Below are 18,398 nucleotides of genomic sequence, written 5' to 3'. Positions count from 1 at the left end.
GGCCCAGTCTAATGTTCTGGAGACATGAGTTCAAGTCCCAACATGAAGTCTCGTCGAATTTAAATTTAATTAACACAATCTGGAACTGAAATCTAGTTGCAGGAATGATAACCATGAAAATGTATTGTTGTAAAAATTTGTTTTCATAACACCCTCGAGGGAAGGAAATCTGCCATCCCTACCTGGTCTGGCCTACATGTGACTCCAGACCCTCAGCAATGTGGTTGTCTCTCAACTATCCTCTGAAATGACCTAGAATGCAATTCATTTCCAGGGCAGTTAGGGATGGGCACCAAATGTTGGCTTTGCCAGTGATGTCGACATCTCATTAAAAGAACTAAAAAACAACTTCAGCAGTAGTGATAATGGTTTTTGCCCGCTCTGGGTCTACACACAACTTGATGTAATCACCCACAACAATGGCCATCCAGATGAAGGCACCATTTTTCCCTATTTTATCCCCACTAAATAGAGATTTGTAGATAAATTCCCTGCAGACAAAGCCCAATTTCAACCCTTGGATAAAGTGGTAAAAGGTTTGAGTGATTACCATGTGGCCAGAAGTGGGGTATGGGCCAGATAAAAGGCACATGCAGCATAGTGAGAGCACCTCATACCTGATGGCCAACAATAAATGCTGGCCTAGTCAGTCACCCACATGACATATATAGTTCAGTTCTGAGTCTCAATTCTATATTTTGGGTGCCAAAAGAGCGAATGCTGGACAATCTCAGCAGGTCTGTAAGGAGTTAAAAGAGCTGACATTTTGAGTCCAGATGGCCCTTTGTCAAAGCTAAAAGGCATAGAAAGTGGGAGATATTTATACTGTAGGGTGAGGGAATGAAAGATCAGTCATAGCCACAAAAACAAAGAGAAAGGCTGCCAATGGCAGTCCATAGAGAGAATAGAAGGTGTGAATGGCCAAATGGCAGAGAAGCTGAAATCAGAGGGTAATCTGTGATGTTTAAGATGTTGGGGGGTGGGGGGGAGATGGGTGGGAGAAAGGTAAAATTGAGAAAAGGGGGAAAGGGGAAGCAAAGAGGGATAAAAGGTAAGGAAAGGGTGGATAAAATAGGGGGAAAGAGTTGGGGGAAGAAAAATAAAGAAAGACAGTAAAGAAATAAAAGGTAGAGAAAAGTAAAAGAAAAGACTTGCTGAGATTTTCCAGCATTTTCTCTTTTGGTTTCAGATTCCAGCATCTGCAGTAATTCACTTTTATCCTATATTTTGGGTGGTTTGGCTATTCATCTCATTTGTTTTATTCTAAAGAACATAAGAAATAAGAGCAGGAGTCGGCCATTCATCCCTTCGAATCTGTTCCACTATTCAGTAAGATCATGGCTGACCCAATCTTGCCCCCAACTCTACTTTCCTGCCTACCCCCATAACCCTTGTGGCTCAAAACTCTGTCCAACTCAGCCTTGAGTATATTCAATGACCCAGACTCCACTGCTCTCTGGGGTTGAGAATTCCAGAGAATAACACTGAATGAGGAAATTGCTCCTCATCACTACCTTGATGAGGAGATCTCTTATTCTGAAACTGTGCCTCCTAATTTAAATTATCCTACTAGGGGATACTTTCTCCCAGCATCTACCCTATCAAGTCTCTCAAAACGTGTCACAATGATGGAGGAAAGAACACGGAATTACATACGGAAATATTGGACTTTAAATAAGACCTGAGTTTGGATTTTTTTTTAAATGGAGACACACCCAAAGATTACTGAGTATGTAGTCAGCCAGTCACTGAATTGTTGTAGAGTCATCCTCCAAGAGGCAATGTAATCCCCCCCGCCCCCCCCACTGTTCCAGGAAAGGTATTTCTAAAAGCATGCAAAAACTGATTATCATCTCTGGTGAAGACACAGGGACATAATGGCCATCTCATCTCAAGAGATCCTGTGAGTAATGCCTAAACAGAATTGTGGATTTGCCTTCCCAGATGGAATATACAAAGAATGGGTTAAAAGCCAGCTGAAAAGCTGCCCCAGTGCCTGGCTCTGTGTGTGTGTGTTCTATGACACCAAGAGGCAACTTTTCCCGTTCCACCCGCCACGAGAATCGGAGCCGGCGAGAGGTGGACCATGGAAAGGTCCGTTGACCTTGGGCGGGATTTTGCGGTTTCGGGGTGAGCAAGGCCAGAAAATCTCACCCCAGGTGTTGGAAATTGAACAGAAGATAAGTCCAGCAAGCCCACACAACAGCTATTTTTGTAGGTATATCTCAAATCTCTCTCGGTCTGTGTACAGTTTTGGGAAAGGATAGATACTGGCACTGGAGCAGGTGCAGCGGAGATTCACTAGGTTGATTCCAGAGTTGAGAGGGCTGGCTTATAAGGAGAGTCTGAGTAGACTGGGGCTATAGTCATTGGAATTCAGAAGAGTGAGGGGAGATCTTATAGAAACATATAAGATTATGAAGGGAATAGATAAGATAGAAGCAGGGAAGTTGTTTCCACTGGCGGGTGAAACTAGAACTAGGGGGGATGGCCTCAAAATAAGGGGGAGCAGATTTAGGACTGAGTTGAGGGGAACTTCTTCACACAAAGGATTGTTAATCTATGGAATTCCCTGCCAAGTGAAGCAGTTGAGGCTACCTCATTGAATGTCTTTAAGGCGAGGATAGATACATTTCTGAACAGTAAAGGAATTAATGGTTATGGTGAGTGGGCGGGTAACTGGAGCTGAGTCCACAAAAAGATCAGCCATGATCTTATTAAATGGCGGAGCAGGGTCGAGGGACCAGATGACCTACTCCTGCTCCTAGTTCTTCTATTCTTATGGATGTCAGCCCTATCTGCCAAAGTTTAGTCCACTTATTTAACTTGTCTATGTCACTTTACAAACTCTTTCGGTCCTCACAATTTGCTTTCCCATCTATATTTGTATCATCAGCAAACCTGGCAACAGTACACTCTGTCCCTTCATCCAAATCATTAATAAAGACTTTAGGTAGTTGAAGTTCCAGCACTGATCCCTTTAAGTTGCACATCTAGAACACAATGGTAGTTGACCAAGTATGAAAAGGGAAGCTTTGGTCACTTCTTGTGCTGGAACAGGGACTTCTAGCCATCTGTAGAGAAACATCCCGTATAATCATAAAAGGAGGCTATTTCACCCATTTTATTTGTGAACTGTATGAAAGAGCTACGCAATTATTCCCACTCCCCTGCTCTTTCCCATTCCCCTTCAAATGTCTTATTTTCAAGTGTACATCCAATTTTCCCTTAAAAGTTACTGTTGAATCTGCCTTCAATACTCGTCCAAGTAGTGCATGGCAAATCACAACTTGCTGCGCAAAAACACTCTCCTCATTTACTGCCCCCCTCAGATTTTTTTGGCAATTGCCTTTAAGCTGTGCGCTCCTTTTAGCAACCCCTTTGCCAGTATAAACAGCTTCTCCCTACCTACTATATCAAAAGTTATCATAATTTTGAATGCCTCTATTGAATCTCCCCATAACCTTCTCTGCTCCAAGGAGGACAATTGCAACTTCTCCAGTCCCTTCATGTAACTAAAGTTCCTCATCCCCTGGACTATTCTGGTAAATCTCATTTCCAAGGCTCAGACATTCTTCCTGAAGTGTAATGCTCAGAGTTGGACACAATACTCTAACTGAGGAATTACCAGTAATTAATAGTGTTTACCACAGGAACAGGAGGAGGCCATTCAGCCTGTCGAGCCTGTTCCGTCATTCAGGTAGATCATGGCTGATCATCTACCTCAACACCACTTTCTCCTGCACTATTTCCATATCCCTTCAAATCTATCAATTTGTGTTTTTTCACATGTTCACTGATTGAGTCTTCCTCTGGGGTGAAGAATTCCAAAATTTCACCATCCTCTGAGTGAAGCAATTCCTCCTCATCTCAATCTTAACTGGCCTGCTGCTTAGCTTCCATAACATTCTTGCTTTTACACTCTTTGTTTATAAAGCTAAGGCAAGCCTAGTATTAAAAAAAAATCTTTGATTTTCAGAATTGGCTCAGACCAATGAGTTACCGATTGACTGTAGAATGTGCCACCTGGCTGCCCTAAAGGGGACACACTGTTACACTTTAATCCATCTTGGCAGCAGAATGATGCATTGCTTATTACATGGTGTAATGTGTTCTTATAAAACTTTGTATCTTCTAACTTACCATGAACAACGGCAACAGAATACAAGAATAAAACTTGAGTTTCAATCTCATGGTTTCTAACCAAAAGCTTGAATGACCTTTTTGTCAGTGTCAGTCGTTGATTATACATATATCATATGGACTATATTATATAAGATGGATAATGAAATATAGTGTGTAGCATAATCAATATTCTATACAGAATAATATTTCAGATGGTGCAGAGTCAATTATATAATACATTGTGTAATACACACAGGATAATATGTTAGACAGTGCGGGTTTACTTCTGAACAATTTACTATCCAATATCCCTGGATATTATTAAGAACCAATCCTGTGATGTTAGCTTTCCTCAGGCATGCCACTGTCGTCATCACTGTTATTATCCTTTCACTTGCCTCATGCTACATTTAACAGGCATAAGTTCCATTATCATGGCAAGAAAATTATTCGTTATGTGCGGTCAACATTTCTAAAGAATAAGGGATGTAACGGCAATCCAATTAGTCCCATTCCCACGTTGTTTCCCCACAACGCTATAATTTTTTCATTTTATTCCACCCAGTAATGTATCAAAAAAGATGCTGCTTCATTGGGGTAAGTGGGTCACATTCAGTTATCATTTAGAACATGGAATCTGTTTCTGCTGAGGGTTGCTGGCTTCAGACTGCCTGCGACTCTGCTGGCTATTAGCAGCTGACCTCTGGTGTGAAATAGTTGGCTGCCCATGGTCGGGCGGCAAGAGCTGGTTTTCTGACTTCTAGTGGCCAGCTGTTAACTGTGGTTTGGGTGACTGGATGCTGGAAGTTACTGGATGGTCGAATGCTGATGATTTGTTGGTGATCACAGTCGGCTAGCTGGTTATTATTGGCCCTATCATTTGATAAGTAAATGATCATGAGTGGATAATGAGTAGATGGTTACAGTAGATGCTTACTGTTGATTGCTGATAACTTGCTGGGGTTTAGCGAGTCATTATAGTTAGACTGGCTACAGGCAAAGACTAGCTGAGAAGTTAACCGCGTTGCTTGACCTGTATTTTTCAATTACTCACTGAATAAATTTGTTACACATTCAAGGTTCTGAATGTTGTAATGATGCATTTTTCATGATGTAGAAAGTAAAGTTTCAAAAATATATAGAAAGAACTTGCTTTTATATCACTGCTTTCATAACATCAGGATGCCCCAGAGTGTGTTACAGACAACAAAATATTCTTGCAGTGTAATCATTATTATAATAGAAGGAAACACATGAGCCAATTTATGCAGAGCAAGCTCCAGCAATCAGCAATGAGATGATACCCATTGAGGGTAAGTAATGATCAGGACATTGGGTGGTGTCTCCTGCTGCTCTAAGAATTATGCCATGGAATAATTAACACCCACCCGAGAAGACAGACAGGAACCTAGTTTAATGTCTCATGCAAGCAGAGTGAGGACCCCCTTCAATGTTACAGTGGATTGTCATGTTACAGAATGTGCTCAAGGTTCAAGGGATGGGACTTGAATCCACAACTTCTAATAGAGGTAAAAGTACTAGCATTGGGATCATCTATAAATTAACATTTTCTGGGGGTGGGAGTGGCACGTCTCCAGAGACGCCTCCAGAAAGTAGGTTTTGTTCCTGATGTACAGTACTTTCATTTTGGCAATTGTTGCAATTACCACGGAAGATAACAGACACAACAGAAAGACTAGAAAATAGAGCATCAAAAATAGAAGGAAACATTACAAATAGTTTCTCAAAATAGTTTCTGATTTTAAAAGATATAAAATTCAGGAGGTGATGGAAAATTGGAGGCAAGTCCTTTCTTAAACTGTTATCAAGAGGAATTTTGGGCACATTGCTGGATTACTCAGTCACCAGGGGAATGTTTCATTACACCAGGAAGTAACCTAAGAAATAAATGAAGGGAAATAGGCAAAATTGTGTGCAATGGATCTTTCAGTGGTGGCTGCTGTCAGTTCAGTTTTTAACTTGCTATGGCGGATTTCGGCATGTAGTTCTTTTCCTGAAGCCTAACTAGATAATGGAAAGATTGATCCTTCATATTTTATTCTGCCATGGACTGAAGCATGGGTATAAGACTTGGAGCTTCATATGGGGAAGGTTGCCTTGACTGCTATTTCTTATCATACAGCAGTTATTTTCTTTACTCATTCATGGGATGTGGGCTTCACTGGCTAGGCCAATATTTATTGCCCATTCCTAATTAAGCTTGAAAAGCTGGTGGTGAGCTGCCTTCTTGAACTGCTGCAGTCCATGTGATGTCGGTTCACCCACAGTGATGTTAAGGAGAGAGTTCCAGGATTTTGACTCAGTGACAGTGAAGGAACAGCGATATATTTCCAAGTCAGCATGCTGAGTGGCTTGGAGGGGAACTTCCAGATAGTGGTGTTTCCATCTGTCTGCTGCCCTTGTCCTTCTAGATGGCAGTGGTCATCAGTTTGGAGGGTGCAGTTTAAAGAGGTTTGGTGAGTTCCTGCAGTGCATCTTGTAGATGGCACACACTGCTGCCACTGTGCATCAGTGGTGGAGGGAGTGAATGTTTGTCAGGTAAATGGGCTGCATTGTCCTGGATGGTGTTGAGCTTCATGCATGTTGGAGCTGCACTCATCCAAGCAAGTGGAAAGTATTCCATCACACTCCTGAGCTGTGCCTTGTAGATGATGCACAGGCTTTGGGGTGTCGGGAGTGACTTAATCGCCACAAGATTCCTAGCCTCTGACCTGCTCTTATAGCCACAATAATTAAATGGTGAGTCCAACTCAGTTTCTGGTCAATGGTAACCACCAGGATGTTGATAGTGGGGAATTTAGCAATGATAATGCTATTGAATGTCAATGTCATCCATTGGCTGATTAGGATTGGTAATGGTGGAGTTGTTCTGTCTTAACTGTGCTGACTGGATCCCTCTCACATGGCGGGATTTTACAACCTCGCTCGTCACGAAACCATAAAATCCCACCCGAGGTCAACGGACCTTCCCATGGTCCGCCCCGATTCTTGTGGCATGCGGGCAGTAAAATTCCAGCCATAGTTTTGAACACTGCTATCAAATCTCCTCTCAATTTTATTTTCCCCAAGGACAGTGTCAAGGTACTACTAATCAGAATGTGGCAACCACTGTGTTAAGAGAATTGCCAGTAAAACCCTGTAACATTGATTGTGTTATAAATAGAGATAGGAGCAACACTTTGGGATTGAGCTCCTTGTAGGCCGGCAGCTTTGAAGCAGAGGCTTACAATAAAACAGCTTGAACCTGAAGCCCAGTGTGAAGCAATTCTTCCATCAAAACCATTTATTGTGAGTAACAGACAGCCTCAGCTCCTCCAATCTGTCCACATAACTGAAGTCCCTCATCCCAGGAACCGTTCTTGCATATCTTTTCTGCACCCTCTACAATGTCTTCACACCCTTCCTTAAGAACTGGATATAAGAGGGTTAAGAGAAGACTCAGTTGAAGATTACAGTATTAAAGAACACGGGCGGCACGGTAGCACAGTGGTTAGCACTGCTGCTTCACAGCTCCAGGATCCCGGGTTCGATTCCTGGCTCGGGTCACTGTCTGTGTGGAGTTTGCACATTCTCCTCGTGTCTGCGTGGGTTTCCTCCAGGTGCTCCGGTTTCCTCCCACAGTCCAAAGATGTGCAGGTTAGGTTGATTGGCCAGGTTAAAAAATTGCCCCTTAGAGTCCTGGGATGTGTAGGTTAGAGGGATTAGCGGGTAAAATATGTGGGGGTAGGGCCTGGGTGGGATTGTGGTCGGTGCAGACTCGATGGGCCGAATGGCCTCCTTCTGCACTGTAGGGTTTCTATGATTCTATGATTTCTATGATCTGCGTCTAGCTACTTGTGTGACACCTACAATATGCTGAGGTATGGTGCCAAAGAGAGGTAACTCTTGTACAATTCCGGAGGGAAAGTCAACAGTACTTTCCCGACAGCATGTAACTTTCTGATCCTCTTCTGAAAAAGCCACAGCCATTTATCCTCCTATTAACAGTTCTGCTGAGGTGAATGAGCAACGCACAGCTATTCGTGTACACGAGGAAGCTTTATATCTTTGCATTTAGACTGAATACCGGAGTTGGTATCCACTCTGTGAATGTTACGTCATTTCTGCTGCATTCAGCATACCCACTGCATAAGGGGTTAAAGATTACCTTTGTTAAATTAATGAGTTAGTACACAGGTGCCAAAGGAAAAGGCTGTTGGTTGTCATTTGCTCCCAGAATGCAGAAGTGGTGCCAATGAATGGAAGAGGAAAATAGGTCTACTTGCCCCATATGTCAGAGCTCAATTACTGCTTCATTTGAAACCGCTGCACATTACTCAAATACAGCTATCAGAATCTTTGACTTTATACTCTGGCATGAGAGGACCAGCAGGCAGTTGCCATGTGCCACCTGAACTGCTTCACAAACCTGGCATCCCTTGACTGCTGCTGCTCCTCTTCTTCCGAATGCTTTATTACCACAAGGGGACTGTTCGAGGCACAGACTATAACAGCACATAAAAGAGGACTGGGATAAGTATTTTGAAAGGAAGACAAAGGAATACGGGTAGTACGATTCAAGTAGATACTCCCAGTTAAAGAACCAGCATTGACTCAGGAGCAATATGACTTTCTCTGCTATAATTTCTATATTTAGATGCTTGAAGCTGACAAGTCTTCTGGCGATTAGTTGAATAGAAATCTCGGAACTATTGAATGGAAGGGAGACCTAATGAGGAGAAAGACTTTTTAAAGGAATGCTCACTGTTACTTTTTTCCCCACACGTGCGACATTTGCATACCTAACTTATTCTTCATTTTGCAGATAACTAACTCATCAAAAAAACGCAGGTCAGTTTTTTTTCCCCACTTGCAAAGAGCATTCTTGCATATCTGGGGTGCAGTGAGGTATTGTCACTGTGCTGCAAAGCAATAAGATTTAGATTTGCAAAGGAATTAAATGGTCGGTGGGGAGAGGAGATGCGGGAGAGAAGGAGGAATAAGACAGAAAATGGGATATGTGCTAAAGTGAGTGGAAATCAAGGCAACAAATACAAGTTTTATTGTCAGGCATGTCAGGGTGTATGATGAGTGCGTAACTTAGATGTAGATAAGCTGAAACACAAGAGGCATCAGTCTCAGTTTGGACTGGAGATGGGAGTCGTAGGGACAGTGCTGAAGGTGGAAAGTAAGCCATTCTCTGCAGGGTAGGGCCCAGGGGATCTTAACTCTGCATCTGTCTACTCTCTCCCCTCATCCTTCAAAACCTAATAGGAAGTAGTAGCTGTCCAGTGGTCGCACTGGGATATCTCGCAGCAGCTGGCCACCACTGGAGAAACAAAGGAACAGTCCCTGGCACTCAGGTAACTGATTGGGAAGGAGTACATTTTGTGGCTAGGCCCAGCAGGCAGGCAAGGTTATAATTAGACTGGATTCTGACAGAAAATAAAAAGAGGCCGTTTGCACCTCTCCAATGAATTCAATGAACATCTGATAGTTTACATAATATATGCACAGATTATGTTTTTCCCTGTTTTCCATTTGTCTTTGTCCATTCTTAGAGGTTTGAAAACACTGACAAGCACTAATACATAAAGAGAACAGCACAGTCTGCTTGAATTCACAACACTTATAAAGGGACATACATGTACTGCCTCAATGCAACCACCCCACACGCAGGCACACACACGCAGGCACACACACGCAGGCACACACACGCAGGCACACACATGCGCGCACTCACACATGCGCACACACACACGTATACACACGTGCACACACGTACACACATGCGCACACAAATGTGCACACACATGCACACACACGCACACATACATGTGCACACACATACACACACACGTTTGGCCATCTGTCTTTTGTTCTTAAAATTGCTGCTTCTTGTTACAGTTCCTACAGCTCCAATGGGCATGGTGCAACCCTCGGGACTCAACGTTGAGCTTGGAAACTTTAGATTTTGATCTTTCTCCTTCATCTTATATCCCCTTTCTTATATATCCCATACATGTATTGCTTCAATGTACACTCCTCCACTACACACCCTCTCGCACCAGGCCATCTGTCTTTTATGCTAAAAGTTGCCACTTTGTGTTGCAGCTTCTACAGTGTCTAACACATTCTCCCTGTCTTCAGTTCTGACGAAGAATCACAGGATTTGAAAGGTTAACTCTGTTTCTCTCCTTATAGATTCTGTCAGACCTCCTGAGTTTTCCCGGAGTCCTTTGTTCTGGTATTGACTTATAAAGGGGCGCCTGCTGTGTCCACTTTAATGCAAACTAGGCACCTTATCCTCTACAGATTTTGCAGGATTGCTTTGCCTTTTCGGAAATAGGGACTGTCACCGCCTTTGATGTTGGAAGGGGCCTAATTATATTGATGCAGTTAGCATAAGCGATTGATGTGGCAGCAATCCGTAAAGCAAATAAGTGGCCATTAATAGAATTCAATTCCCAAAGGTCAGTATAGCCACATTCTATATAGATTGGTTTGACGTAAAAGGGTCATCCGGGTTCTGGAGGTAGTGCAACAACAACTTAATATCTCGAAGCCCTTCACGTTAAGGAGGCAAAAACAGCAAGAGGGGATAAGGGAGAGTATGCCCTTCGAGAAGAACAATGTGTTGTGGCTGAACAAGTGACCAGCAAAGATGAAGCAGTGAGAGTTTGGGATGAAGAGTCGCTCGGTTTTGAAGGAGCAGAGGGTGTGTGTTGAGACACAAAGCAGCAGGAGAGCACTGAGATTAGACAATGAAGGAGTTTACATTAGAATTTTACAGTCAGTTTACTGGGACCCAGGGAGGTTAATAGGATGGATGGAGGTGTTGGACTCTCAGCAAGTCGGAGCAATATTCAGAAAAAGAAGTGCTTTATGGTAAATGAATGGAATATATATATATCTCCTATCAACTCTAAGAGGATGAGATGGCCTTTAACATTACGTGATAAAAGCCCAATGCTGCTAGCTTCAAAGATTTCCAAATCTATATCACAAGAAACCCTGCACGGTGTAAATACATAAAGAGTGATCTTCAAGTGTGAATGATTCAAAAGATGTATTGAACAGCTTAAATGATTTCTGTAAGGAATGGCAAGTAACAGAAATCTCACGCACAAAACATTCCCCTGTATTTGCATATTTTCCATTTGCCGTATGTACATTTCCTTGCTCAATGACAACCTGTCCCTGCTCTCTTCTGTGCCTCTGGCAACCAGTCTCTGCCCTCAATGTGTCTGTGACTTCCAGTCTCTGCCCTCATGGTGTCTGCGACTCCCAGTCTCTGCCCTCACTGTGTCTGTGACTCCCAGTCTCTGCCCTCAATGTGTCTGTGACTTCCAGTCTCTGCCCTCATGGTGTCTGCGACTCCCAGTCTCTGCCCTCACTGTGTCTGTGACTTCCAGTCTCTGCCCTCACTGTGTCTGTGACTTCCAGTCTCTGCCCTCACTGTGTCTGTGACTCCAGTCTCTGCCCTCACTGTGTCTGTGACTCCAGTTTCTGCCCTCACTGTGTCTGTGACTCCAATCTCTGCCCTCACTGTGTCTGTGACTTCCAGTCTCTGCCCTCACTGTGTCTGTGACTTCCAGTCTCTGCCCTCACTGTGTCTGTGACTCCAGTCTCTGTCCTCATTGTGTCTGTGACTCCCAGTCTCTGCCCTCACTGTGTCTGTGACTCCCAGTCTCTGCCCTCACTGTGTCTGTGACTCCCAGTCTCTGCCCTCATTGTGTCTGTGACTCCAGTCTCATTCCTCACTGTCTTTGAGACTTCCAGTCTCAGCCCTCGCTGCATCTGTGACTTCCATTGTGTTTCTGACATTCCCCCCATTAACTCTCTCTGAGTCTCTCACTTCTCTTTTTTCCAATCTGTGGAGGAATATTGTGGTACAATAAATTCCAGGAGTGTTAACAGAGAGCTAGCTATTCAAGGAGTTCATAATAATACGTAAATAATTATAACAGATTACAGCTGTCCTGTATATCAATCTATAACATATTTCTGTCACATATATTATTGATTTTTGAAACCTGATCAGTTTTAAACACATTGATAGCCAGTGTGAATGTATAGCACCACTGTGATCTGACAGACACACTAAAGAATTAATGATTCCAGCCTCATTGCTCTAAATGATTGAACCAGGAAGTTCTTTCAGCAGCGTACACTATTATTATAATTTGCTATGAGGAATTCTTCTACTAGCTTTTCCGTGACACTTTTTTTAATCTTTCATTTTTCTTCAGAATAACACTGAAAGGAATGAAAGTCTCCCGGCCAGACTCCAAGATTGGAAAATACCGAATGATAAAACATGAACGAGATAAGCACAACGAGCCCAACCCCCAGAGGTAAGGCTGACACAGAAACAACGTGGTCTGATGGTGTCGAGCATTTTGGGTCTGCCAGTGCCTTGCGGAGAGGCTTGGGAGGAGGGAATGGAGTGAGTGAAAAAGCCTACGACCAGAGCAGAGCTTGACAGTTTTGTTCACATTCGTCAGGGCTGGCACACAATGGAGACAGGCTGCTTCCCTACAAGAAGAAAGAGAGGTCGGAATGTGATGAACACATCTTTCCTCTCGGGCCACTAGTATATATGCCTGCACACTGGCTTGGAGCTTGAGATAAGCAGAGGCAAGGGAGCGTAGTTTGCCAGCTCTTTCATTCAGAGAGTAGTAGTGTCTGCCATAGGGTGGGCACCTGGAGTATTGTGTGCAATTCTGGTGTCCTTATCTGAGGAAGGATGTCCTTGCAATAGAGGGAATACAGCGCGGGTTTACCAGGCTGATTCCTGGGATGGCAGGCAGGTCTGTCATATGAGGAGAGACTGAGTCGGTTAGGATTATATTTACTGGAGTTTAGAAGACTGAAAGGGAATCGCATAGAAACTTATAAAATTCTAACAGGGTTAGACAGGGTAGATTCAGAAAGCATGTTCCCAATGGTGGGGGAGTCCAGAACTCGGGGATAAGGGGCAGACCTTTTAGAACTGAGGGGAGGAGAAATTTCTTCACCCAGAGGGTGGTGAATGTGTGGAATTCACTACCACAGAATGTAGTTGAGGTTAAAACGTTGTCTGATTTCAAGAAGAAGTTAGATATAACTCTTGAGGCTAAAGGGACCAAGGGATCTGGGAGGAAGGGGGAATCAGGATGTTGAGTTCAATGATCAGCCATTATCAAAATGAAGGGTGGAGCAGTCTTGAAGGGTCCTGTGTTTCTATGGCCCTATAGAGGAGAGGAAATAATTCAAATATGGGTTCGGAAGGATGAATTGCATTTTGACTGAGAGATATAACCAGACCTCAGCTAACAAGATGCGTTGAAATGTATTTAGTAGTTTCCCTTACCTGAAAAGCCATTTCCACAAAGTATGCATTTTATTTCTTCCTGAAAATATTTGGCAGGTTATTCTTTACTACTTACAGTAGTCAGTACTATGAGTCTGTGCATTAACAAACCTTAGCTCCAATTTAAAAGCGGTGTGGGAATCGGGTGGGTGGGTATGAGGCTTTTGGAACTAGAAACAGGGATGTAGTATCAGTGTTAATGCGGTGGGAGTGGAAGATTGGGTGAGGTGGGTGGGGGGTGGGGGGGGGGGGTGGTAGGGTGCGGTACTTGTGGTGCAGTAGGTGGTGTCCCTGCCTCTGAGCCAGAAGCTCCGGGTTTGAATCCCACTTCAGTACTTGATGGCCAGGTGAACAGGTTGAGAATTGTCAGGTAGAGTATCATCCTTCTAGCACATGCCAATGGCAGGTGATAAGAGCAGGAGAGATTCCTGGTCAGCCGTGTTATTGAAAGAAAGTTGGTGCCTCCACCATCACTATCCATAGCTTTAGGCTACAACAAAGATGCATGTTGCCACAGCAACTCAGACCCCCTGAATGAACTATAATACAAAATCAGTGTTGCTAATGTTAAAGAGAGGTGCTTGACCACTGCAATGTTCAGGGGGTGGCATATCAACGTATCCATGATAGATCAGCCAGTATTTGCAACACTATTGAGTAGTGGCTGTCCTAATGATCAAGGACGTGTACAATTGTGCAATGTTGAAGAAAATAAATAATTTTCCCAAGAGCTGCATCACTCAGTGTCATCATTTATTTTTCTCTTACTTCAAGTGCTGGACATCAGGGCAATGCCACAACCTCTGTATGGCCTCATTTTGGTCACCACAGTTGAGTTTGTGATTCATGTTGCTGGGGTGGCATGGTGGCACAGTGGTTAGCACTGCTGCCTCACAGCGCCAGAGACCCGGGTTCGATTCCCAGCTTGGGTCACTGTCTGTATGGAGTTTGCACATTCTCCCCGTGTCTGTGTGGGTTTCCTCCTGGGTGCTCCGGTTTCCTCCCACAGTCCAAAGATGTGTGGGCTAGGTGGATTAGCCATGCTAAAATTGCCTCTTAGTGTGAGGGGGACTAACTAGGGTAAATGCATGGGGTTATGGAGATAGGCGCTGGGTGGGATTGTGGTCGGTGCAGACCCCTTGGGCCGAAAGGTCTCCTTCTTCCTGGTGTGGTTCATTGACCTGAACAGTTGCCGGACTGCGGCGACTATGGGAATTTCACAGTGACTTCATTGCAGTGTTAATGTAAGCCTGACTTTTGACTAATAAATAAACTTTTGCTTTGCTGCACTGTCGGGATTCTACAATTCTGAATTTGATGAGAGAGTCCCTGTGAAGTACCAATGATGAACTATTCTAATCTTTGTCATCCAGAAATAATTGCAGATGTTATTGGAACAAACAGCCTTTTGTTATCTACAGAGTCAGTCGAAAAAGACAGACCATGTTTGGCAGCTCCTTAAGCTGAGCAGAGGTCCCCAGGAATCTGGAGAGACTAATGAGATGTGAAGTCATTTCCTGAAATTAGTACTAAGTAATGGGATTTCAGATGGGCAATGTTAGTGCTTATCTTCCAGGCTAACATTAATGCATTCTGGTGTGCCAGCACTGTCATTTTCCTGTATATGAGAAATGAGATACTTATTGCATCACAAGAACATGATTTTACCATCTGGAAAATCTATAACTTAATGTAATACTGTCTCTCAGTCTTGCTTTTAGGGATTTAATCAGGGAGCAAGTGATGGACGGCATTAAATAAATCAGGATTATTAACCAATCTTATATTACCCTTTCCATCCTGATAATAATGTTTCCCTACTTAAAATTTTTAACCAAGTCATAGAGTAACATTTCTTTGTGAGCTGACATGTCTATTTAATAGAGGTCGCACTATCTGGGAAGAATGAAAGAACTTGAATCTGTATAGAGTCACCTGTTCACTGATGGTTGCACATTGCTCAATACCATTCGCCACTCTCAGATACTGAAGCTTTATGTGCCTCCATGCATCAAGACCTGGATAACTTTCAGGCTGGTAAACAACAACTGTGCAACACAAGTGTCAGGCAATAACAATTTCCGATGAGAGAGAGCAATGAGAACCAGATGGGCAGAGAGCAAGCCAGAGAGTGAGAACATGGTGAGAACAGCAGGACGATAACAGAGCAAGCCCAAAGATGAGAGCACAGCATGGCTGATGGCAAGATAATGGGGTAGCTCGGAGAGTGATGGGAGATAAAAGAGCACACACGACAGTGTGACAGGAGGATAAAAGAGCAGACACGAGTGAAGGGAGGATGAAAGAGCAGACACGAGAGTGAAGGGAGGATGAAAGAGCAGACACGAGAGTGAAGGGAGGATGAAAGAGCAGACAGGGGAGTGATGGGAGGATAAAAGGGAAGACAAGGGAGTGACGGGAGGATAATAGGGAAGACACGACAGGACAAAGGAGCAGACAGAGGAGAGACTGGAGGATAAAAGAACAGACGGGAGTGATGGGAGGATATAAGAGCAGAGACGGGAGTGATGGGACGATAAAGGAGCAGACACAGGAGTGACAGGTGGATAAAAGAGCAGACACAGGAGTGACGGATGGATAAAAGAGCCGACACAGGAGTGACGGGTGGATAAAAGAGCAGACCCAGGAGTGATGGGAGGACAAAGGAGCAGATGTGGGAGTGATGGGAGGGTAAAAGAGCAGACACAGGAGTGATGGGAGGGTAAAAGAGCAGACACGGGAGTGATGGGAGGATTACAGAGCAGACACGGGAGTGATGGGAGGGTAAAAGAGCAGACACAGGAATGACGGGAGGACAAAGGAGCAGACACAGGAGTGACGGGAGGGTAAAAGAGCAGACACGGGAGTGATGGGAGGATTACAGAGCAGACACAGGAGTGATGGGAGGATTACAGAGTGGACAAGTTCCAAACCAACTGACCGTGTTCAGGAAAAGAAATGTGATGTCTCAGTGAAACAGGTAAGTAATTGGTTGTTGAGAATCTTCTTTTCTTTCTCTAAACTAGGGCATTTGTTCAAATTAGGATCTGAGAAATTAAAAACTTCAATTGGGGCAAGTATAGCAATTAGTGTCTTAATAAGATTATTAGCACTGAACAGGTCTGGAGGCTTTAATTAAAATGAATAGTTTAAATAGGGTTGTAAAGGAGGGAATGCAGGAATTTTATTCAATCATGGATGGGCATCTGAAACCTGTTGTTTGCAATTCCCTGCAGTGTAGGGGAACTTGAGGACACGGTGTGTGTCTCGGGGACCTTGTCTGTAGGAATTGGCTCTAACATCTTCAGCCCGAGTTCAGGATTCCTGAGCTTAAGAGGCAACTGGAATCACTGCAGAGCATCAGAGAGATGTATTTCTTGGATTGTACATTCCAGGAGATGCAGGTGGAGTGGGTGGGTGAGTGGATTAGCGGGTCAGGGGTAGTTGGTCGTGTAAAGAGGGTTTTTCAGGTCAAGGGCTACTCGAGTCAGTTCTGGAGGGGGGCGAAACGGGGAGGGTTAGTTGGGTGGTGGGAGTTGATCAAGTTGGATCAGTTGGGGTGGTGGGTTGGAAGGAGGGTCGGGTGGTATGGGCTATTCTGATCAGAGGTAGGGAGGGGCTAGTTGGGTGTGAGGGCTAATCAACTTGGGCTGGGGTGGAAGTCAGGGGGTCTGGGTCATTGTGAGTGACTGGGGGTAGGGGGCAGGGATTTTTCTGTCCAACCTTTCCAGGGTAAATATTCTGATAAATAAGTCCAAATTCTCTGCCTCTAATTTAGAGTTGGAGCCATTTTCGAAGAGTCTGAGGGAGCAGGGAAATTAGAATCATAGAATCCACACAGTGCAGAAGGAGGCCATTCGGCCCATCGAGCCTGCACCGGCAAAAACCCCACCCAAGCCCTATCCTCATAACCCCATGCATCTAGCCTGCTCATTCCCCCTGATAGTAAGAGGCAATTTAGCATAGCCAATCAACCTAATCTGCACATCTTTGGAGTGTCGGAGGAAACCGGAGCACCCGGAGGAAACCCTCACAGGCACAGGGAGAATGTGCAGATTTCACACAGACGGTCACCCAAGGCTGGAATTGAACCCGGTCCCTGGTGCTGTGAGGCAGCAGTGCTAACCACAGTGCCACAGTGCTCATCGGAAGTTCAAACTTCCTGGGTAATTCCCAGAGTCAATGCATCAACACTTCCATGGGATCTGGAAATGCATCTTAGCGGGATACATCTCATTTCCAGCAATCCGGAAGATCTGGACCAGTGTTCAGGAGAGCTGGAGAAGTGAAAAGGGAGGTGGGGTGGCAATACTGATTAGGGAAAAGATTGGGCTGGATTTTACAAAGAGGCCCTAGTGTAAAAGTCAGGGTGAAAGCATCTTTCCATAGCTGGATTGTCCCAGACCAATTTTCTGGCCTTCGAGCTGTTAAGTGGCTGGGAGCAGGACATCCATATACGTCTGGGAAGAGGTCATGCCTCAGAAGAGCTGCTGGGACAGCAAGCAGTCCATTACACTGGGGAGACATGGAGCCAGATCAGAGACGAGTGAGGATTTTTGCTGAGGGGGAGTGGAGGGTGGTGGGTTGTCAGGCAGTACTGTAGAGGATGGTGATTGGTCATAAAAGGTCCAAACAGGATGGCCTTCCCAACCCAGACTGTAAGAAAAGACCACTCAAAAGATGTGCGGGGTTAGATTCATTGGCCATGGTAAATTGCCCCGTTGGGGAACTAGGGGGGTAAATAAGTGGGGCTACGGGGATAGGGCTTGGGTGGGATTGTGGTCGGTGCAGACTTCATGGGCCAAATGGCCTCCTTCTGCTCTGTAGGATTCTATGCATCTACCAGTGGGAGGAGGCCCTTAAATCATGAAATCATACAGCGCAGAAGAGGCCCTTTGGCCCATCAAGTCCACACGGA

The 18,398-nt window shown here is 44.4% G+C and overlaps 1 protein-coding gene across 1 annotated transcript in view; it reads left to right on the top strand.

The window, feature by feature from the left end:
* b4galt2 (UDP-Gal:betaGlcNAc beta 1,4- galactosyltransferase, polypeptide 2) overlaps window positions 1–18,398 on the top strand; it is a 352,031-nt gene that overhangs the window by 314,571 nt on the left and 19,062 nt on the right. The window contains exon 5 of the mRNA XM_078218681.1: window positions 12,378–12,482. Coding sequence (XP_078074807.1) covers window positions 12,378–12,482 — 105 coding nt within the window. The remainder of the gene's footprint in view (window positions 1–12,377; window positions 12,483–18,398) is intronic.

Source organism: Mustelus asterias, chromosome 8 (assembly GCF_964213995.1).
Source record: "Mustelus asterias chromosome 8, sMusAst1.hap1.1, whole genome shotgun sequence".
In the NCBI taxonomy this organism is placed as follows: Eukaryota; Metazoa; Chordata; class Chondrichthyes; order Carcharhiniformes; family Triakidae; genus Mustelus; species Mustelus asterias.
The sequence above is the reverse complement of the archived record's forward strand: the minus strand, read 5'-3'. Positions and strand labels throughout refer to the sequence as shown.